General features: G+C 41.2%; 1 protein-coding gene across 2 annotated transcripts; it reads right to left on the bottom strand.

Moving 5' to 3' along the window:
- Positions 1 to 3,177: 3,177 nt before the first annotated feature.
- Positions 3,178 to 20,404, bottom strand: zmym4.1 (zinc finger MYM-type containing 4, tandem duplicate 1). Of its 2 annotated transcripts, none has more exons than XM_005739812.1 (27): positions 20,171 to 20,404; positions 17,686 to 18,409; positions 17,181 to 17,294; positions 16,182 to 16,258; positions 15,880 to 16,032; positions 14,252 to 14,478; positions 13,902 to 14,097; positions 13,524 to 13,727; positions 12,937 to 13,096; positions 12,734 to 12,849; positions 12,455 to 12,634; positions 12,061 to 12,211; positions 11,798 to 11,970; positions 11,546 to 11,690; positions 10,035 to 10,133; positions 9,893 to 9,930; positions 9,514 to 9,658; positions 8,969 to 9,081; positions 8,263 to 8,491; positions 7,650 to 7,877; positions 7,384 to 7,493; positions 6,852 to 7,029; positions 6,576 to 6,727; positions 6,319 to 6,433; positions 5,979 to 6,227; positions 5,684 to 5,813; positions 3,178 to 4,443 (listed from the first exon to the last, which is right to left on the bottom strand). In XM_005739812.1, the coding sequence occupies exons 1-27, from the start codon at positions 20,240 to 20,242 to the stop codon at positions 4,221 to 4,223; spliced, it is 4,701 nt and encodes a 1,566-aa protein (XP_005739869.1). In that variant the 5' UTR covers positions 20,243 to 20,404; the 3' UTR covers positions 3,178 to 4,220. The 2 variants fall into 2 exon arrangements, with proteins under 2 accessions (XP_005739869.1, XP_005739870.1); XM_005739813.1 differs by having other exon boundaries at positions 20,180 to 20,404.
- Positions 20,405 to 23,277: the final 2,873 nt, after the last annotated feature.

Below are 23,277 nucleotides of genomic sequence, written 5' to 3'. Positions count from 1 at the left end.
AGCCAGACTGAGAACGCCTCCTCCAAACACTGTTAGTTCTAGAGTAAGTGTAATGCTATTTTACACTTATAGATGTCAGGTTCTTCTAAATGAGCACAGAGAACTGTTCTGGTGTGTTCAGAGGGAGTGAGTGGAATATATAAAAATCAAAAGAAAGGCTTCTTTAATAATATAAACATACCTTGGGACGCCACGAGTAATAGGAGCTGCCGTAGTTGTAAGTTATCTCTTTGCCTTGAGGTATTTCTTCCACTGCAAAGAGGCACAAGTGTGGCTTCCCCTCGTAAACAATCGTCTTCATTTCACAGTTTGGACTTATGTGATCATCATTCACAAGCCTTCCAAGGGTCTTGTCCTCTTTGGAAGCATCAACGCTGCACATACAAAAGTGTCCCCTTAATAAAAGGAAGCTGTACATAAACAGTCCAAAACACTTTAAAAATGCAAAACAAACACCTTACCACCACTGTTCTCCATTCCATGTAAACTCATATAAGAAACCATTCAAAGTATCACCGCTTCTCTTCTTAGGCCTCCCGTCTTTGCGAAGAAAGATCTTCCCACGATACTCGACAACAAAGGCAGATGCTTTAATGGTTTTGTTTGTAAAGACACCCTTTCCTAAAAATTTTATTAAGAACATAAAAATTAGGTTCAACAATTTCCCTATAAACTGTTTACACTGGAACTGCCATGACTTTCCATGACTTTGGCAATAAATATAGCACTCTGTGCATTCAAATAAGACATCATCCTTTTAAATACATCCGGCAAAAGTAGAATTAAGTCTTTTCAGACCAACTGTGGCTGTGATTAGTCCACAACTTCCCAGACATATTTTATAAAGGAATATTCACATTTTTACTTCATCATATACAAAAATAAATTGTGTTTAAGTATGTCTAATTTTACTTCTGAAGACCAGAAATACACTGCTTGAAAGTCTAAGCCCCCCTACAGTTTAATGGGACCACCATATTCATTCACTGGAGCTACCAAGGTTGCATAATTTTTCTTTAATTTGTCACCCATTCGTGTTCCACTATAAAAGACTGATATCACAGTCTTATATATACACCACATACCTTTAAAGGAGTCTATGAACCTTTCTTCTAGGAAGGGTTTGTCTCTGCAAGCCACAATGTGCACCAGGGCATCTTGCTCTGGATTCACTCGCTTGTGTCGGTTTTCCATGACAGCTGGAAAAATCTGCTGAGCACAACAATTATGGCAATGTAAATATTGCAGCAGACAGTTTATTTATATTCAAGGTTTGAGGCTTGAGGTGTGTTTTCAGTGTGCGAATGCAAGCCAAAACACATCTGGGGTGCTTAAAAATAATGTTATGCCCCACCCACTACTAAAGGAAGTCCAGGACTGCTCTTACTGATAATTGACTAACATAGGAGGGTTGTCAACAAGTCAGTTCACCTTGACGTTCCAGGCTATAAAAGCTGGCCCAGATGAATTGCTTAGTCTCTCTCTCCTCAAGTACACCTGTATAAATCCAGGTTGCATAAGTATCGTAGATTGTATACTTTCAGTACACTCATCCCTTTTATGTACTTGCATACAATATGTTCAACACATGCTGCCAACCTTATTCAGAACAACTGTAACTTTTTAGTTGCAATAAATGTGCGTGTGTTTGGTAGAAAAAAAAATTCAAGAAGCTCATATTTCTAACATTTGTTCACTCAAATGTAAATAGCCCACAAAATTGGGAAAATAAGTTAAACTATCTCGTTTTATTTATAAAGTAAAAACTGATACTGATACTACTTTGAACTAATGAATGCACTAAGTACTAAATGTAATTACTTATAATAATAAGTATTTCCACTTGATTTGCAGTGAAGCAGGATGAACAAACTGGCACTAGAGTAGATTTTCCACAGACCTCAAACTTGTACTAAAGTACTTGAGCGGCTCTGCATGTAGAAGTTTGTTCCACTTTCCTCTGTAACTTCTTGGATAAATTTGTCTGTTCTGCTCAGTTGTACCAGGCACTATACAACTGAGCAGAAAACCCATGCATCTGGACAGCTGCATCTGGCTAATGTTTACATTCAGTTAGTTGTACACATACATGCTTTGCTAGCATCCTTGCATTAACTAGCAGGTGAGAAACAAACCAGCAGTGGTTTCTGAGCTGTTTACCCATTGTTTTAGACCTAGCTAAATGTATTTCAAGAACTACTTCGGTTTCACACCAAACAAGAATTACCTCCGCTTTAGTGTCCACAAGAAAAAACAAGAAGAGCTCCAGGTGTAGCTAGCATAGAAGTAGCCATCTTTCTTGTATGGGTAATGAGAGACCACGTGACGATAAAGGGGCACGATCTGGGAGGAGCGGCGGTATCTCTGACCAATCACTGGCGGTAACGTCAACGATTGACTGCAGCGGCAGCGAATCCGCGGTCGCGATCGTCTCAGCCACTAGGAGCAGCGGAGAACCGTGAAAGTGGAATGAGCAGTTTATGAGGACATGGCGGGGACAAGTACCGTCGGCGTTAAGCGTCCTCGTAATCCGAGTAAAACACACCGACTGGAAATCACATTCATCACATTTGTATCTACTTTTGAGCCGCTTTAACGACTGAATCGATACATTTTCACCTTATTTCAGAGAGCTCTCCTTCCAAGTCTCTCTGCTCGGAGACCATTTATGCATTACTTCTTTTTAGTTTAGTTCACTGGAAGTGACATGGATAAAAAACGAAAACAGCGTGGAGACAAAAGTTAGAGAGGCGAGGCTGTTTGGACATGCGCAGAGGGAAAGCGTTACCTGGATGACGAATGCTGAACATCAAGGAAAAAACACAGGAAGACCACAGAGGAGATTCAAGGATGTAGTGAAGGAGGACATGGAGAGTTATATTGGCAGCATTTAGTGTGATAGAGGATGGAAGGGATAGGATGAGATACTGAAAGATGATCCACTGTGGTGACCCCTTAAGGTTTCACCCTGGTTCGATTTAAGCAACAAAAGGTAGATCTTTTAGGTTCATTAAAAGATCACGGTTTGGGCTGAAATCAAATCACATTACAGATTCTGTCGAGACTAAGAGGCAGACCTCTCTCACAGGTGCAATTGTAGAGTCTCAAAAGAAAACAAGTGTTTTGAAGTTTTTTTTTTTATTATTCAAAATGAACATATAATAGAAAACACTCAAGAGAACCTTGGCAGCCATACTCTAAGGGGGTTAAAATAATCTAGACATACACAAACGGACAGCTTTATTTGCTTTCATATAATACCAGAGCTCATTATGCAAAAACTCACTGCTTTAAGGTTTGTTTAGTATGAAATCCCAAAATGAGTTTAAAACTTTAGAGTTGTAGGCTTTTCTCTTCTCAGATTGCTTGAAAGTCATAATGAGGGATAGCAGTTACCTAACATTCAAATCTCTAATTTCTTAAAATGTAATTGAATCTCTTCCAAAATCTTTAATCCCTTAAATCAGGCACCAATGATGATTTTTACATTGTTCAATGCTGTAATTTCTTTTCAGATTGATAAAATCATTTAAAGTATCTGAGGATTATCTGTCAACCACAAAACACAACGTATGAATTGTGTACATTTTCAACGTTTAGCATCACAACTTAAAAAGGAATCTGGAAGAAAAATCAATCAAATCATGATTCAGGTAAAATCTCCAGTCAGATGTTAAAACCGTTTTCTCAAAGTGAGATTGCAACAATTCTTGAGGTGTGCAAAAGTACTGACCCAGGAAATATTCTAACTACTGCAAACACAGAAGTGTTCATTTTGGCCTCTGAGGTGTAAATGTAGTGAAACTAACAATATGCAGCTCTCTATTCGGGACCTCCATCACTCCGAGATGGAGGGCTAGCTTTAGAAAAACTTGGAAGTCCAGTGTGCACAGGAAGGTCAGGAATCATAACACATGGAAGGAGATAAAGGTAGTATTTTCCATAAGACACAACCACATAAACACAGGAGGGCAGCTGCGTGCCCTGCTGAGCAGTAAACAGTCTTTAATGCTGAGTCCAGCATCTCAGCCTCACCTCTACATAAGCGATGTGAATCGGAGGTTCTGTCCAAACGTGCGTTTGAAATATGACTCTTTGCTGTTTCATACTGCTGTTGTGAATGTTTTTTTTTCCTGTCCGTTTATGTTCAGCGAACATTTTTGATAATATCCAAACATTTACATCACTAGCTGCAACTCCGGTAAAAGGTCACTTCACGTTCACTCCGAATCCTCCTCCTCCTCGGGTATAAACGGTGGGTCATCGCTCGTCTGCTGCTTTGTGTCGAGATGCAGCTCTCTGACGGTGAGGATGCGGATGAGCATGGCCTCCATGGTGGTGTCGTCCAGAGCGGTGGAGGAGAACCACAGCGGGCTGTTGGGGACACAGCAGCGCTCGGGGTGCAGGTAGAACATGTTGGTTCGCTGCTTAACCGACTCCGAGCTGGGCGGAAGAAACAGGAACAAAGAATTAGATCAATGTGCTGATAAATCAGAGTGAAATGAGAGTCGGCCAGTGGACCGTCTCAATCCAGCCCTCCACATCCAAACAAGAAATAAACTTTAAAAGAATCAATGAGTGGCAGGTTTTATGAGTCTTTACTGACATTTAACACTTAACCTTTTATTAGTTGTGCAGTAGTGCAGATCAGGCAAGTGGCAAATGTCGGCTCATTTAAATGTTATGACGCTTAATATTTCAAGTTTAACTTATTATCATATTTAAATGAAATAAAATTTAAAAGTAATATTAAAAATATATATTTCAAGTCATGTGATCAGTGTATTTGGCCAAATGGGAAACTGCATCTTTAAAAAACCCCAACAAGCCTACTTCATGTAACACAAATGAAACAATATGATGTCACAATTAAGAAAACTCAGAGGTTAAGTTCAAATTTAAGGAGATGAATGAGAGGAAGGTAGTTAAGTGCAGAGTCTAAACTTCTCAGGCAGATCCTTCCAGAGCTTTGGTGCCCTGAAAGTTTAGCAGAGGAATACGTCCAACCTGAGCACGAAAAATCAAGATAATGTTTGGCTGAATCTGGCATATTTTCATGATGCATTTGTGTTAGTTAAAATCCTTTTTACATAAACAAACATAAAACTGGAGCTTCTGTCGCGATGCTGAAAGTGATGTGAACTCTTCTTCTGGTTTTAGATCAAACTCTCTGGGCTTAACTCACTGAGTGAGTTTTTATTTGTACCTTTCAAAATACTGGTTTTAGACAGTTTTGTGAGCTACTCCTGTAATATCAGGTCTCAAAATCTGACAACAAACAATATATGCGCCACAAAAGAAGCGACTGTAGCTCAGGAGCTGCATCATCCCTTTTTTAAACCAAGTAGCTGTTGCAGGCCGAGAGGCCCCTGCAAAGGTCGCCAGTCCGTCGCAGCCTAACACAGATAACTAACCTCACCTACAGCTTATTTAGAAGAAGCAAACAATCAAGTTTTTGTACTCTGGAAGGAAACCTACACATGCACAGAGAGAAAATACAAACTAGACACTGAAAGATTAAATAAATATACCTATTTAAAATAAACTGAACATAGCAGTTATGTGGGAAAGGTAATGCAAGATTATTGTGCAGCCATTTACTTCACAAAGTTCACGTGCTGAAAGCGGAGTCCAACCAGCCACAGATCCATCGCGAGTGCACCAGTGGTTGTACAACACTCACCACTTTGAGAGGTAGAACTCGTAGAGTCTCACGGGACAGCGGAGAGGGTTCTCCGTGTTCTCCATCATCTCCAGGATTTCTTCTTTACTCTCCTCCTCCTTCCGCTTCTTCGCTGGGCCACCCTCTGCATCTGAAGAGGACACATACAGACAGTGTGCAAGTTTCAGGATAATTTGTACATGAAAACAGTCAGAATCTGTTTGACTGCTAATTTTAGGTGGACTGTCGACTCTTAACTGCAAAATCAACGCATTTAGCTCTGTGTGTTTAAATCTGGCGTTCTGCACGTTGGTACCTGACTCCGCCTCGGGTCCGGACAGTGGTGGGTAGAAGCGCAGGAATGTGGTCTTGGTGTTGTTTAGATTGGTTTTTGTGCAGCGCATGACATGTGCAAAGGACAGCTGACGGTGCTGCTCCACCTTGGTGAAGCCAAAGTACTTGCAGCAGAAGAAGAGCAGAGTGTTGAGGAGGACGATGGGGGAGTACGCCCCCAGCTGTTTACAGTCCCACAAAAACTCCTCCTCTACACGGGAGTGGATATAACCTGCGGAGGGAAAGTGACCCGCTGTAAATCTGAGCAAACAGGCGTTCTTTGTGTAACACTGACAGAGACAAAGGTGGTGTTGGAAACTCACCACTGGGTGTGATTGAAGGTTTGAAACCTCGCAGCAAGTTGGTGAACTCAGTGGAAAACTTGTTATAGAAGCGATCCATGAAAATGTTCTCCACACGACCGTTTTGAAACAGATACTGCAGAGAAAGACAAAAAGTTTGGAGAACCAGGAAAGTAAAGGAAGTTTGGACTATGTTAGAAAATGGTTATAAATATGATGACATGTATATCTAAGTGTATCCATATTTACACTTAGTTTCTCTGAGAAAAATGTCTTGCCTGTTGGATGCCGAGGCAGAGGTAAAACATGGTGTCGGGCGAGTATGGCTCTCCGTTTGGTCGTTTCACCTCAGCGATGAAGCAGCAGAGGCCGTAGCTGAGCTCAGCGGTGGTGCAGCTAAGAAGATCCTCCTTCAGCTCCAGAGGACGTGCTGACGTCAAGATTAAAAGCCATGTTTGTTTGTTTTTAATTATAAAGTCTTAACAGAGACAGGAAAGTCAGAGAATGCAGGAAATGCAGCCTGAAGTGCTGCAATGTTCAGTATTCAGACTTACAGCCAAAGCGTGGATTCTCCAGGTTGGGCTGAGTTTGCCTCCACTGGATCCATCGCTTCCAGGCATCAACTCCATATTCACTCTTCAGTTTTGGGATTTCTACTTCCACGGGCTTTTTGGAAGTACTCTTTGCCGAAGACGTTTCAGCAGCCTTAGACTGACGCTGTGGCTTACGACCCTGTGATAACATATAGAGGATGCATTATGGGTATAATGGGGACATTTTAGACAACACAAACCAAAGACATTCAAGTAACAAGTCTTGCAGCTCTGCAGCCTTCTTTGATAAAACCATGCTGGTTATTTTTATGTCCCCATCTAAAGGAGGGAGACACTTAAAACTTTTATTTAAATAAAGAAAAAGAAGGAAAAGGTTGAAAACCTACTATGTTATACTACTACTACTGTTTCCTGTTTTGACACATAATTATGGGTGGAGGGGTCACACAACGCCATCTTTTTGTTACATCATCTCCTTCTCTAATGTTTTGTTGCATATAAAGCCAGCTTTAGATGTGTAAGCAGCAGTTACCCTCTTCTCTCTGGCTTTCCTGTGAGCTTGTCGTCGTACTGGAGCAGCAGGCGGGGGGCTTGGGGACTTGTTGCACTGTTCTCTTTGTTTGGCCATCCTTTCCAGAGTTTCTGGCAATGACATGACATCAAACATGAGACTAAACGCGCAAAAGCCCAGAGCAGATCTTTGAAGGGGTTAAAGTAAAAGTGTCCAAAGAAATGTAGATAAACTGGAGATAAACTCTCTGAACGTCCAGTATTATGGATGTATGCCTATCATCTCACCAACAGTGAAGTCGGCTTCGATGTCCATGGGAGGCGGACCAGGAGGTGGTGCGGGCTCGGGCTCACTGGGCATGCCCACAGATACATCTAAAACCGAGTTGAACTTCTCGCTGGCGTAGGTTTTACTTGGCGACAAGGGCCCCGCGTCAGAGGAGGCATCCTCCCAGCTGTTGAGGAAAGTGGCCAGTTCGTCGGTGTCCAAGTCATCACTGTAGTTACTGACATGGTCTACAAAACAACCATCACAGTGTCTGTTAGTACAGCATGAATACACTGTTAATAACACCAAAACTATCTGTATGGGAATAAAATGATGCAACTTTGACAGATAACTTGGATGAAATCCTAACATGTGCACGCTGACGTTATTAAAGTTAATTAATTATGCATTTACAAAACTAAATTATAAATATGACAACATTTCTTTAGTTTTAGTCAGTTTGGTCAAATATGTCAATACTTCCTTCAAGAGCCACTGGTGCACAAACAAAATAAAACTTAATAAACACAAAACTACAATAGCTTTAACTGTTTCACCCTGTAATATGATGGCTTGATGGCCTCGAGTACCCCCCACTTTCATCTTTTGGCCTCATTAAATGTTTCGTCTCACCATCTGTGACGGGTGCTTCTTGCTTTTCAGGCGTTTTCTTCACCGCTTTTTCCTCTTTGCGTGTCTCCGGCTTGTCGTTGTTCTCGTCGTCTTCGGCCACCATCTCCGCCATGAGGATGAGTTCTGCCTCGTACGGATCGGACGGGATCTTCTGTTTGATCTCCTGGATGGTTTCCACAATGCGCTCAGCACTGTCCATCGTCACAGGAAGAAACATTGGCACAGGAAGCTGAGGTAGAAAGAAAGAAGGAGCTCATGAGTGGGACCTTAGTAAGGGCAAAAGCAAAGCTGAAGATTAAAGGAGTGTGTAATGTAATTTATCCATGGCGAGAGCCTATCCCAGCTGCCATAGGGCAAGAGGCAGGGTACACCGCAGACAGGTCGCCAATCATTTGAACATCCTGTCTGAATCAAAATGCTATGGGTCACGCCTATGGTTCATGTGTACATATATATGCCCATTTGTTGAGCTACATGTTTTACTTCTTGCTGCTGTTTTTGTTACAGTGTTACAGTGCATGGTTTTGTCACAAGCATGTTAACAGTTTCCCAAATAAAATCCATCTTGATCTTAATATTCCTTATTTTAATTATTCTAAATAAATCTTAAAAAGACAAATGTAAATTGTAAGACAAAAAGTCATGGGAAAAATTTGAATTAATTGGAAATAATAAAGTTCCAAGGTGGTTGCATTGTTAGACATACAGGTAACGGCAGGCCGACAGGCTTGGGAGTGCATTGGCTGTACATGTTCATGGGTACAGGAAGGTACACCGGCACAGGAACAGGCAGGATCACCATTTTTGGGAAGATATCATCTACAGAGAGAGAAAAAAAAGGGAATAGTAGTCGTGATTAGATAAGAACATGGCACAGAGTTTGCTCTTGCAGTAAGTATGTTTAAAGAGGAAGCATGTACAGTGTGCAAAGACAAACAAATACTTTACATTTATTCTTGTCTGTAAAATTGTGAGCATACATTAGTGCTCTGCCCAGAAAGTTCAAACTTCAAAGCATCAGTTAAGCATTTGAATAAGATTCCTCTCCACAAGCATTCGCTGTCTTCATAACAACATAAACTCAGCTGATTATGACCCTTACCCTTTAACCTGTGTTTGTGCCCCGAGTGCAGCTAGCAGCAGTAATTCAGCTGTAATCAATCAGATTGAACAGCTATTTGAAGCTTTTTAAACACAGAGTAAAGCGGAGGTGTTGCCCTGACAGAGACACTGCCTGTGTGCTTCTTTTACCCGTCTGTGCCTCCACGTCGACCGTCTGCGTTTTGCAGGAGACTCCTTTGTTCTGCACCAGCGGTCTACACAGCAGAGCCTTGTTCTTCAGGATTTTAGTCGGGGGAGGAGGATGAGTCTTCACTGTTTCGGTCTGAATGCTGATCTGAAGGACAGAAAAATGACAATAACATCTCTAAAGTTACTCATCTGTAACACTACTTCCTTCAAGCTAAAAGTGACTGAACTAAATGTCCCAAAGATTTCCTTTTAAAAGCACAAGTTTGTCATTTCACCTAAGAAATATATTTTCATAAACATAACTTACACTGAAAAAAAAGGAATTGGAAAAAATACAACTGTATACAAACAGAATACATGAATTAAAAAATGTACTTACGTGTCCAGAGGTCTTTGACTGAGAGTTTGATGCTGTACCTGCAGAAAAAAGGCAAAATATGAAACTTGTGCAGCTACTGATGATTAACAGTACAAAATGATTTCTTTTTAATATCTCGCGTGTGTTTGTTTTTGTTTTGTACTTTGTTGGGTACTTCTATCAGAAGTGTTAGGTTTTCCTTTTGGCGTGCCAGCGAGCGAGATGACGTTGGCGATCACAGGTGTGGCCTCTCCTGTGCTGGCTGAAAGCAAAACAGCAACAAACTTAAAACGTCTCAGTAGGAAGTCGCTCCCGACTTCTTCCTAAATCCTCAGAGAGGCATTCTTGGTCTTACTTTGTGACCCAGTTGCAAAACATTTTTTAGTTTTTCTAGTTTAAGAATTAAGTTGTGGGGCTTTACAAATTGTGGCAGCACTCTTTAATGCATAGAACTTGCAATACCAAAGTATTGATATATGTATGTGTGGATGTACAGCTGTATACACTGGCATATATTGTCTTCCCATGACCTCATAATATTTTGTCTGTTTTGTTTTGTTTTTCTGCATAAAAATGTTCCTAAATAAATAAAAAGTATAAAAAAAAAAAAGAATTAAGTTGTGCACGACTAGTAAACATTTAGCTTTGTTGCCTTAATAGTTAGTACCAGAAATATTCATATTTTATTAAAGAACAACAACAGTTAACAGCTGGTGTCAAACATGCAGTCCAGCGTTGCAGCAGCTCAGTTTTACAGTCTTGCATGCAATGCAAATGTTGCCATCAGATGATGAACGAAACAGTCAGTGCCATCCGCATCTCTGCCAACTTCACATTGACTCATTCATGGAGATTATACATTACACTGCAACAACTGTGCATGCGGTGGGCATCAAAGAAGCCGACAGTGTTGTCTCGAGCTGTCTGTGTCCGCAACACAGTATGAATCTAGGCCTCAGTGCCTCTTTGATTTACCACATTAGCATTTCTTGATGGTCTGTCTTTACAGCAGCACAGTGGTTAAGGCTGTGGGTTCACAGTAAGAGCTCTGTGGGTTTTCTGTGAGGAATTTATATGTTCACCATGTGTCTGTGAGGATTCTCTCCAGGTGCCAGTTTCTTCCCACAATCCTGAGACGTGCATGTTATGTTACATAGTAATTCTAAATTGGCCTTAGGTGTCAACATGACCACAAATGATTGCACATCTCTCTGTGCTAGCCCTTAACATCAAACTGGCCACTCAATCAAAAGAAAGTAATACTTCGCTTTACTACAGTTTTAAAGACTGCTAAGGAAAGCTTAGCCAAACTCATCAAACCCAAACTGATTTAATCAAAAGTCATTAATGAAACTTTAAACATGTCTGAATAAGCCTCACTCTATTCCAGCTGTCATAGGGTGAGGCAAATTACACCCTAGACAGCATGCCAGTCCATCACAGGGCTGACTCAGAACCTCACACTCCTGAAACCAGTTTAGATTACTCCAACACTTAAGTAAAACAGGAGGAAACACAGAGACTGGGAGAACGCACAGGTTCCACACAGAAAGCTCCGCCCAAAAAGGCCGATCAAATCGGTGAGGCAACAGTGCTAACCACTACACCGTTAAAAAAAATATATAAATCAGATGAAGTTACAGATTCAAACAGGGATAAAAACACGGTATGCACCTTTCACGACTTCACCCTGCGTGGCCACTGTCTCACAGCAGAACTGCAGCAGACAGCTGAGGTCGCAGAAGTGTTTGACTTCCCCGAGCATGGGAAGGCTCTGCTTTAGCTTCCCTTTCCGCCCGCAGGTGTCGCACTTTGCAACCTGAGTGGAAAAGCAATGTGTTTACGTGGAGGAGGAGATCATGCTCACAGAGATTGCCGCTTTGGTGTAAAACTATGATTTTAATATCTTTACTGCGGTTTGCTTACGTGGCAGAACAGCATGGTGTACTTGGACCTGCACTCCTCCGAGCAGAACTCCTCTGTCGAGCCTCCGTACTGCGCCGTCACCAGCTTCTTTGAAACGGAGTGGCAGTAAACACAGCAGTGACAGTGCTTCCCCCAGTTTTTACTCAAGTCGTGTCTGAACAGGAGCTTACAGCCTGGACACACAGAAATAAATAAAATAAACACAGATTTCAGAGCAGAATCGGGTTCTTACAGCTGACGAATCGATTTCCACGACTCCTTACCGTCGCTGCAGAAGTAACAGTCTTTGTTGTTGACTCTCTTCACGTCTCTGGTGATCTTTTCGATCATACAGTACTCGCACACACTCGTCACGTTGTTGGCTTTCTTAAACTCGTGAGAACAGTCCACGCTGCACAGAAAAACCATCTTGTCCTGCACGCACACACAGAAGATACAAATCATGAGAAATGTCAGCCTGAACGGACAAGGTCTATTTTCTGTGTTCATTTTCTTGAAAGTGTTGACAAGACTTTACCCGTGAGGACCAAAAGCATTTCAGGTCCTCATCCGAAATGCCGTGACTTTCATTTAAAGCCCACAGGAACACTGTTGTGGTATTACTGATCTCTAAATGTAAAACTTTCCACTCATAATTTATTTGTTTCCATTAATTACCTTCATTTGGATGAGCTCAGGTTTAAAAGTGATGACGCGGGAGCACTGGAAGCAGTTCACTTTCTGGGACACTTTTGCCTCCTGTTGCACTGGCGTTGTACTAACGGGCTGAATTTGGGACGATCCCATGGGCAGCTTTGTAAAAACATTCACCTGCTTCTGCGACTGCTTAAATTTTTCCTAAAGCGCAGAAAAAGAAACAACAGAAGTCTGAAATACCAGCTTTCATTTTTCAAAAATCTTTCTTAGGTTTGTCTTTAAATAACTTTAAGTAAATACCTGAAAAGCCATGACACACGGGAGAGTGCAGAAATTCCTGATTGAGGTATCGGACATGGCCAGGTGGTAGGACGGTACGCTGTTTTTGCCACAGTTATCACAGTTTATCCGAGCACCTGAAACCAAATTAATCCATCATAAACAATCATTTAACAAAAACAAGTACAAGGTTTAATCTTCAATGAGAAGCTGGTATCGCGTACCTGAAGAACTAACAGTCTGGACTTTGTACGCCATCACACAGCTGCTGCTGCAGAAAAGATCCACAGAGTCATCACTGTTTTTGCTGTCCACCATTTCTGCCACAAAGCGGGCGGTGCGACACATTGTGCACGGCTGGGTCATCTTGGTTATCTTGCTTTTCTGTGAATTAATTAAAAACAAATATGAGGCATGTTGCAAACAACCTCAACCGTTTTAACTCTCAGAGTAAGAAAGAGGAGGCGAGAAAGTTAACTGGCTTTGTTTCCCACATGTGCTGACACTCACTGCAGGCATGCAACTTTAAAATAGTGCTAAAAAATGTAACTCTTTGCCCTATAGAGTCGAAATCTGAAGACCCCCTCTGTTCTTTTAATGAACAGTTTGGACACCACCAATAAAGTTTGCAGGTTTTTCAAAGGCCGTCTGAGTTACTCCAACTGGGCTTTCAAGAGTTCAAATGAAGACTAATTCAAAATGTATCTGCAATGAATTCTGCATAAGCGTGTTATCAGACTACAGCATCAAGGTTTCACAGATGACATGTGTAGGGTCAAAACAATAAGAGAAAACAGAACTGCTTCCATACCTCCTTGTATTTCCCCAAACAATCCAGGTTGCACACGGTTTTGCTGCCCTCTTCCAGCTTCAGCATGAGCGGTTTGTTGTGGCAGTACGAGCCACAGTTGGCGCAGCCCGCCATCGAAAGGTTATTTACTGTACGGAAGCGGTTAAAGCAGGCGTCACTGCACATCTTGTGGACAGCGCCGCTCAGTATCACCTCATGTTTGCTCTGCAGAGAGACGACAAAGAGCAGCACAGGTGAAGAGTGTTCACACTATCAGCATAGTTTCATATGGTGTAAATAATGCATGAGACAACGAGGACATTTTTAACACGGTTTGGATAATTCTATATTAAATAATTGAAATAATCATTAGCGGCAGTCCTGTTCTGTTCGACTTACGACACAGTATCTGGTGCACATGCTGCAGAGTGACTGTGGTACAGTCTGTAGAGCTTTCACAGCAACAGCAGTTTTCCTGAAGTTGGAGACAGTTTTCTTGTAGTTGAAGGACGTCAGGCAGATCTGGCCACAGAACTCTTTCATGAGTCCTTTGAGATCCGGAGCCAGGATGACGTCTTGAGGCCGAATTATCAACCTAAAGGAACGAGAGGAAAAGAGGCCAAGGAGAAATCCAAATTCAATCAAACTACAATGCAGTTTACTTTGAGGCGTATCATTGGGTGACATTACTTCACCCATCAAACAGTAGTAATAACAGTAGTAAGCCTACTCTCGTCTGCAGAACTCACTTTTGGCAGTTGTGGCAGATTTTAGTGGCTCCCCTGGCCTGAGACAATGAGAGGCAGGTGGTGGAGCAGAAGAGCGCTGGAGAGCCCTTCCTCTGGAAAGCCGTCTGTCCCTTCATCAGGTTCTTCTTACAGTGAGTGCAGAACATGTGCGAAGACGGCGGGCTGACGATGGGCAGCGTCTGCGTTTCAGAACTCTCAGAATACACGGATCCGATCCTCAGGTCCTCCTTTCAACATGAGTGAAACGTCAGTAACGGTTCAGGGATTCAGGCTTCATTCTCAGAAACTGGACCCAGACCAGATCCTGACTGATGATGTTATATATTATTATATTATACTAGCAGCAACAGATTTTCTCTTTGGTGTTCCCCGGGTTTCTCACAGCTGTGGACTTTTCTAGACATCAGCTAAGGAGATCCACGTGACAATGAAAATGTCCAAGCTAGTGAGATCTGAACAGTTTTAAACCTGCAAAGTCCAAATGTGACAACATGTCATGTTCTGCCACCAAACCTATCACTTACACAAGTAATCATATGTTTGCAGCTGGTTTCCTGCTGCTGCTGTTAACTCCATGTAAGAAAGAATAATTCTCTTCTTCCTTCAATTTCCAGATTTCAGGTGTGAAAAGGTTTTAATGCTGCAAAGTAGTGAATTAACCATCTTTTATGGCAATGGTGTAATACTGGTAGAAATATGTTGCTTTAGGAACTACGTGGATATTTCAGGAAGTCTAGTTTGAGGTACAGATCTGTGAGTCTGAACCTCTTCCTGCACTCTGGTTTATTACAGGAGTGGGAAACGCACTGCAGGTTTTTGATATCACCCTGAATCAAATAACTAGTTCATCACCAGGCCTCTGGACATATTGATATTGATTTAGCCATTTGAATCAGCTGTGTTGGATCAAGGACACGTCTAAAACCTGCAGGACACCGGCCCTCGAGGCCTGGAGTTCCCCACCTCTCGTCTATTAGACTCAGTGTCAGTCATGCCAAGTATACAATAGCCGGAATAAAGAACTGATGAAACGAAGAAACCAGTAATTATCCTGAAACATGCAAGTTCATGTGTGAGTCTACCTGATCTTGTCCCAGTTTTTTTTTTTGTCTTGGTATCATTGCTGCTCACAGACTGGCTCCATACATACAAGTTACCCCCTCCGACTATCACAAGTAAGCCAGAGGACAACCACTCTCAGTGTTCTAGGTCTAATGCAGGGTGTCCGGTCATATGGACATGCCCAAACCATCTCAAATTCTCAGATTCTGAAAGATTCTCCTCCTCCATAGATGCAGGCCTGTTCTCCCTCTGTTGTTGTCGTAACTTCCACCTTTTTTTGGGACCACTCCATCATACTCCCAGCTCGTGTCAAGTGTTCTTTTGCAGCCACTTTGGACTCGTTGTTTTACACCTTTGCACAACAGACATCATGTGCCTCTTCCTTTCCAGCCTTTCTGTTCACTACATGGGTTTTGAATATCAAATATTTCATTTCAGTAACTGCTGTTCCATCTTCCAAAGTTTCTGCAACTGTCTCCACACCTGATCGTTGCGTGACAGCTCTGCATACGCTTGCCAAATCTAATAGCATAACTCCACAAATCCTTAAGCAGAGTGTGTCTCACCCTTGCAGTATTAGGCTCATCTTTCACACTTGCTGTAGAGGAACTGGACATTAGAGCTTGTTCATATTCCTCATCCACCGGCTCGTCCTTCACAGTGACCAACGGAGGTGAAGGAGACAACTTGACACTTTGGGTTGAAGTGTGCAGCCTCTCCTAGAACAAGGAGTACATGTATATGCTGTTTATTTTGACGGAAAGCTTATGCCGACAGCCTAATCAATAGTTTTCAATGAACTTTCACGTATATTAATAGAGCAGGTAAGAAAAGCCTAAAACCTAAATTCTATCTTACTTCTACTTACAACGTCTAATCTCGGTATAGAAAGCTTGACGACTTTCATGCCGTTCAACATCATCGCCGGTGACGAGCTGTCTCTTCCTACAAGAACACGTGAGCAGCGTGTGAGCAAGTGTAAAAGGAAGTGAACACAAAAACATGAAGAACATGAATGAATGACAACATTCACAACTGTCACTGTGTCGGACAAAACAAAATTCATACTGAACCACAGTCTGAGTGTTAAGATTTTTAAAAAAAAGATTGTGTTTTTAGTGGCTCTGTGGTGTCATGGTTTAATCATTCATTTAACCAGTCAATGATCCCTCGTTTAACCCTGGGAGGAGACAAAAATACCTCCAGGGTTGCTTCAGGAAGGGAACCTGGTGTAAAACGCCTCCAAATCAAACATGCTCGTGAATAACAGAGCAGCCGAAAAGCAGCTTTATGTTGGGAGTGAGCCATTAAACTCAAAAATATTCAGCAATGTTAAATTTTATTCAGTGTTTTCTTAGTTGCACAGTTACAACCTTTTTAACCAACTAAGAGCCAAAATGCTGAGATGCTTGTTTGCCTTTGACCATTTCAGAAGGGACAAATACTTCCTTTATTAGCGTGTTCCCTTTTGGCTGCATGTGTAAACATAACAGGTCAGCACACAGCAGCAGATCTGTATCACTTTATTTGATGTTTATCTCTGCATTTTAATTTCTATCAATAACAAGAAAAAAAAGAAAATTGGGTTTGTTCAGTCAAATTTGAAAAGATCTTTGGACTCTAATAAAGCATAAGTATTTCACAAAGGTTCAGTCAGGATAGTCGTTTCATGTGAACCGTACCATTTTAGTCTTGTTATATACAATTTATGTGTGTGGATTTCTAGGGGTGGTTTTCTGTTTATTTATTACAAATTTAATAAATTTAACGAAAATATTAATATTAAAGTTTATTCTGCTGCCAAGATTTTCCACATAATGAGATTTTAATTTCGTACTATTTGTATTTTGGCATTAAGATCACCCACCTGTACTTCCTGTGGCCTCAGACGATGGAGACGAGCTGGACTGCATCAAGTCTGAAGTTGTGGGTTTCACATCAGCTTCCTCCGTAACAGAGTTACTGTCCTCCGTCACTGAGGCTGTGTGGGAATTTTAAAGCACAGCATTTAGTGGGATGATGAAAACTACACCTTGTTGGGAGACTTTCTGCCATGCTGTCTTTAAAGGAGGAGTGAAAGCATTTCTAAAGCTCAGTGTGCTCTGACGTGGACTCGCAGAGGGTTGCAGGGTAACAAAGGTCAAAGGGTCTTTTTAAAGAAGCCTGTCTGCATTTAAAAGTTACAAAATGTTTGTAGTGGTCGCTTTTTAGGAAATACATTTTTGGCCTTTAGCAGATGAAGGAGTGTCAGGGTAGATGTTTTCTCATATTTGCTGATATTAAAAGTTTTATTTATTTAGATAATTTCCTACAAGATCATAAAGATTCTATTTTGCATCTACAAATCTACCAATCAAAGAGCATCTTTATACCTGTATTAGAAGCATCAGGTGAGCAGCTGCTTTCCATATCCTTCAAGCTGTTCTGTTCCTCCTCTTTCATCTGAGCTTCCTGCTCCACCTGATCCACTGTACCGATGTCCATCATCTCATCGAGTTCATCGCCCGCTGTCAAAACCTTTGGTTTACAGCAGATGGATGACTCCTGCTCTGTGCAGACTTCCTCCTTAGTGTCATTGCTTGTGTCCATGTTTTCATCAGTGTTTTTTATTTCTTTCTCCTCCTCACGATCAGGAGCTGCGTCCATGCATGCATCCTCACTGACATCTGCTACTGCAGGGCTTTCCTCTTGGCTCTCATCCTTCCCTGCAAGATCTTCTGCCTTTGACTCAACCCCTTCATCAGATATCACCTCAAGACCCTCGTCACATTTCACCTCAGGAGCCTCTTTTTGGGGCTCTGTGGTGCTACCTGGCTCACCATCATTAACCGTAACGGTCTCCTCTGTCTCCTCTGCAGAAAAAGCTTGTGATGGAGATGTAGAACCAACAGAGTGGATCACCTCAGTCTCAGTTTCTTTAAGTTCTGCTTCTTCACTTTCCATGTCTTTTTCAGCAGCAGCAGCATCATTATCCTCTTCCCTCTCTTTGGAAAGTTCATGGGAAGATTCATGAACGTGTTCCGTTTCTCCAGCGTCCACCGATGCTGCTGCTTCTGAAACTGCCTCCACAGCCTCTCCATCGGTCCCTTCTGTTACCTATGATGGACAATAGACAGTTTACAGAACGCACAAGTCTGCTCTGTAACTAAGCCAATCACTAATGTCCACAATTGACAAAAACAGAACAATTAGTTCTGCAATTTCTAGATTTGCACTTCTATAAAATATGATATGCAGCAACGACTGCGAATCTGAGAATTCAATTATTTTTATTGTCATTCCAACAGATGTATTTACAGGCAGTAAAAGTAAATTTTGCACTCAGGTTCTGGTTAAAAGCCAACATAAAAGAGAACAGACAAGAGCAAGATATACAGAAACAAAGAATACAAAGCAACAGAGGTGTGTGATGCAAAGAAAGCTGGCCAATAAAAACTAATTTTAGAAACCAAACATTTATATCTGCACTTCCTGCATAGCTGTGAGTATTTTATGCTGTGTCCGTTTTAGTGTTTTGAAAGGAGACTTCTTTTAAAGACCCAAACATTTCTGTCACTCCTCATGCATGGTGGGGTTTTAAAATAATTAAAACACTACAGATACATTTAAAATCTTTACTTAGCTACGCTGACGAAACTCAACCAGCTATGCTTCTTCTTCTTTTTTTTTAGATATTCACTCAAGACCGAACATGACTGTGTCTAAGAGTTTCAAAACCACAGGGCTGTGAAATATGAGCTGCACAAAACCTAAGTACGGCAGGAAACACGTCCCACCACTCTGTAGCCAAATTTAAACAAGGTGGTTGTTGTGCAGTTAATAATAAAGCTCTAAAATCAAAACCAAGTACAGAAATGTCTGCCAAACACCAGTTTAATCAAAGAAAGACTAAAAAGCTGGCTGTCTCAGACCTAAAATATCCATCTTTGCTGATACTGAATTCTCCTGCAGACTCATAATGGCCATGATGCTTCACTCTTCAAACTAAGGTGTTTGAAACACAAGCAGAGGAAATGGTCACACCGCAGGGATGTGCATACCACATTAATATAACCTCATTTTAGGGATATAAAAGCGCTACCATAAGCTGATCTGAAGCACTAAAAACACCGTGAACTGCTTCCATGTGCAGCAGGATCAAGCTCAGCAGTGTCCGCTTCACTGACTGCATCGTGTAATTAATTAAATAACCTTTAAAACTATCAGTAGGGCTAGTCAGTGCTCAGGTTTGGTGCAGGTTAAAGACCCGACCGCATTTTGCGAAGCTAAATTCTGCAGCACGGATTTGTGCAAAGTTTAGCAGCCTAAGTTTGCAATAGAGGTACCTTATCAGGGACCATTTAATAAACACGGGGTGTGTTTCACACACACACACACACACACACACATACACACATATATATATATATATATATACACACACACACTCAGTACAGATTCAATGCAAAGGTTTAATTTCTGTTTTAGGCGTGCAGCAACACCATAACAAGTTAGCTTACTACAGCGTGGCTGCTGCACAGAGGTTTGACAAATGGCTGTAATACTCCGTTAGACTGTAGGTAATGGGTGTTATTACCTCTGTACAAGTCACTTTCTTGGAGTTAGCCATGTTTTGTTGATATATTAATTAGCAGACCTGTAAAGAGAGAACTACTAGCTCAGCCTTTGCTAAGCTAACGCTAGCCTGCTTACAGATCCATGCAGCTACGACTGCGGTTAGTCTCCCTCCGTGTTTTCACCACGCAATAAATAACCTCTGCACATGTTAAATACCCGCTCTGTTTATAATTCTTTTGGATGCAGATATATGATTTTAAAAAGTGTAGTTCACCGCCGTAACAACGTGCACAGAATTACCGCGCCGACCTGCACAGGAGTCACTTGATTGGTGGTCAGACGTTCGCATCCGCTAGTTTCCGTATCGGCCATGGTGGTCCCAAATCACCAATTCTTTGAGTTTAATAATAAAATGCGACTAAGCAATGGTAAACAAACTCCAAAACAGAAAAACGTTTCAAATGCATCCCCTTGCTACAATCATATGCGTCCAGTCCAACAGGACCGTTTGTTTTCCTTCTTCTTCGTCGGTCAAGGTCTACCCCATCTTTGGGGTTGCTTTTCCGCCTCCTAGTGGCAAGAAAAATACTACAATGGTGGGAGCCAAAATAATATGTATCTCACCCAAATAGAACTGCTATTTGTATTTGTTGGTATTATAATAATAAACTTTATTTTGTATAGTTTTTCAAATGTTACACATTTAAAACGTCTTCACAGAAATAACCAAATAAACACCAAATAACATAAACGAGGCCAATGAAAGGTAAAACATTACAGTAAGTGAGAATTTTCTAAAGTAAACAACAGTTCAGGAAATTGGTTTTAACTAAGCGCCAATCTTGTACGCCAGTAAAAGTAATTTTATCAATACACAACATCGTTTACATTGTTATCAGCAAATTTCTGCTGTTGACAGAAACAGGGCGTAAACACACTGTGTGCCTTCATGTGAATAAAGTAGAAACACACTAATTTGCATACACAACATACATGTTGGACTATTAAAAAGAGCACAAAGGTTTTTATTTTAAGCTTATACAGTCTGTTTTATAGTTTTGAAAGAAATAATCTCTGACTGTATCAGCATGATCAAGATTATTTGCTATAAAACCATCAATATATATATCAGCATAACTACATTTTATTTTCTGTTAGTGGCTCATTAATCTGCAAAACCTTACTTTTTCATGCATGTTTTTTTTCTATGCTATCTTGTAAAATAAGAAGAAATGAAGAGTGTAAAAAACATGACCAAACCTATGCCGACATTAAATCATAGAAACCTAGTTTATCTACAACTTCGTCATGCTCAGTCATGTCCAGCGCTAATGTACAGTTCAGTCTGAAGGTGTCGGAGGTCAGACCTCTCTGTCCGGTTCTTCCAAATAACAAAGGGAAAAACTGGGCATCTTCATGTGTTATTACTATGTTGAAACCTGGACAATCTGTAGATCATCCAAACAAGGTAATCTGACCTAAATCCTAAAAGCCACAGACCTTTAAATAAAATAAAAAAAGAACTGATAATAATGCAGACAGGGCTGCCCTTGGACTACAATGGAGGAATCATTCATGTCATGTGTGGGGTGTATTTGTCTTTGGTGCTTCTTGCTGGAGCTTCAGAGAGGTTATCTTGCTGTCAAGCTCATCCATGAAGCCTTCGTCCACAGACTCCCTGTCTGCCTCCTCTCCTTCGGCCTCGCTGGGTAGAAATACGTGAATCTGTGTGCGAGCCGAACCAGCAGGCGGGCGCTGACTGCAGGTCAGAAGGCAAGGCTTCCCAACCACAGACAAAGGCTCTTCCTTATACCGGGAAGCTGAAGGCCGGAAGTCACCGTGCAGCATGTCTGAGCTCAGGGCCAGGTTGTGTGAGTGGCGTCTCACTGGTCTTGGCCTCGAGCTCGGCTGGATGGCGTGAGAGAGGTGAATAAAGGTCGGTCGACTGCAGCTCGAGACCTCCTGGTGGGGCTGGCTGGTCTTATAGGGGAACACGGAGGATGACTTGCTGAATGAAGGACGCGGTGGTGGTCGTTTCTGTAAAACACTGGGGCGACGGTTCAGAGAGAGTTCCTCGAACAGGAGGTTCTCATTTGTGGTGAAGAGGGATGGTTCACTGAAACTGGGGAACCAGACGGAGAGAAAAAAGGAAATAATTTTCAGTAATGCATATTGCTAACAACAGTAACAGTCTTCAGCCATGTTAGTGGCCCTGTGAGGGTATATTCAAAAGTGAGTGACAAAGTGAGACGGGCGCAAAATTACGAATAAAATAATAAAACAGAGACATTAGAAACTGTTTTTAATAGGTGTGCCAATAAATCCTAAAGCCTGAACCATGAAATAATTACAGAAAAATTCAAATTTATTCTATTTTTAAAAACATTAATGTGCATATATGACTTTTAATTGATATCATATTTGCTGTATCTGGCTTTTCTTTTAAATTATTGCTTAAAAATGTACTTTGCTATTTTTTTTCAAGGTTTTTTGAGAGAAAGAAATCACACTAATGATGTAGAAGTCTCAAAAATTCACAAAAACTGTATGTATCAAATATCATACACTAGGAGGGAATGGCTAAAGTTCAACAAGAGAGATTTGAGAGATTTAGGAGCAAGTTTAGCAGGATTCATTACACAGGCAAAAAGATTTTACGTCTTATAGCCATTACAGCATAAACCCCTGGTTAGTGAATAGCCCCAAATCACAACAACAGTCACCTTAACACACTTTATACTGTAAGGTACAGACTCTACAATTATACAGAAAACCCCCAACAATCAGACAACCACTTTTTACAGGAAGAAACTTCCAGCAGAACCAGGCTCACTGATTAAGCTTGAGGATCATCTATTCAAATCATAATTTACAAACCCCACAAAGCAGAATAAAATGATTTGCAAGCCTCATAAACCCTGATTTTATTCACAATAGATTCACAATACTTAACACAGAACAGAAACTAGAAACTGAGACCATACATTCATCAGAAAAGGGTTTATTGGTGCCATAAATCCAATGAGCAGGTGAGTCATTTTTTGCACTTTTTGCTAAAGGGGGTGAGACCCCCTACTGGCACGGCAAAGAAAGTGCAGGTTTCTCACAAGCTGCTTTTTTCCTTTATTTATAGTCTATATACGGACAAAACAGTGATCTCCTTACCAAAAAGAATAAAAACATAAACATAAAAATAGAGGGTCAACAAAGTCTGCATAAGTATTGATTTTCTGGGGACAATAGACTTTGTATACAGTTTGCAGCAGACATGCAAGCAAGAAAGACTTACAATGAAACAAAAACAGAAACACAATTTTAATAAGATACTAATAAAAAACAACAGGCCTGTAAAAAAATAAAAATCAAAGAAGAAATTAAATGGTAAATGGCCTGTATTTATATAGCGC

This window comes from Pundamilia nyererei, unplaced genomic scaffold (assembly GCF_000239375.1).
Source record: "Pundamilia nyererei isolate P.nyererei 1_Seehausen unplaced genomic scaffold, PunNye1.0 scaffold00093, whole genome shotgun sequence".
NCBI lineage: Eukaryota > Metazoa > Chordata > Actinopteri > Cichliformes > Cichlidae > Pundamilia > Pundamilia nyererei.
This window is presented reverse-complemented; position numbering and strand designations above follow the sequence as displayed.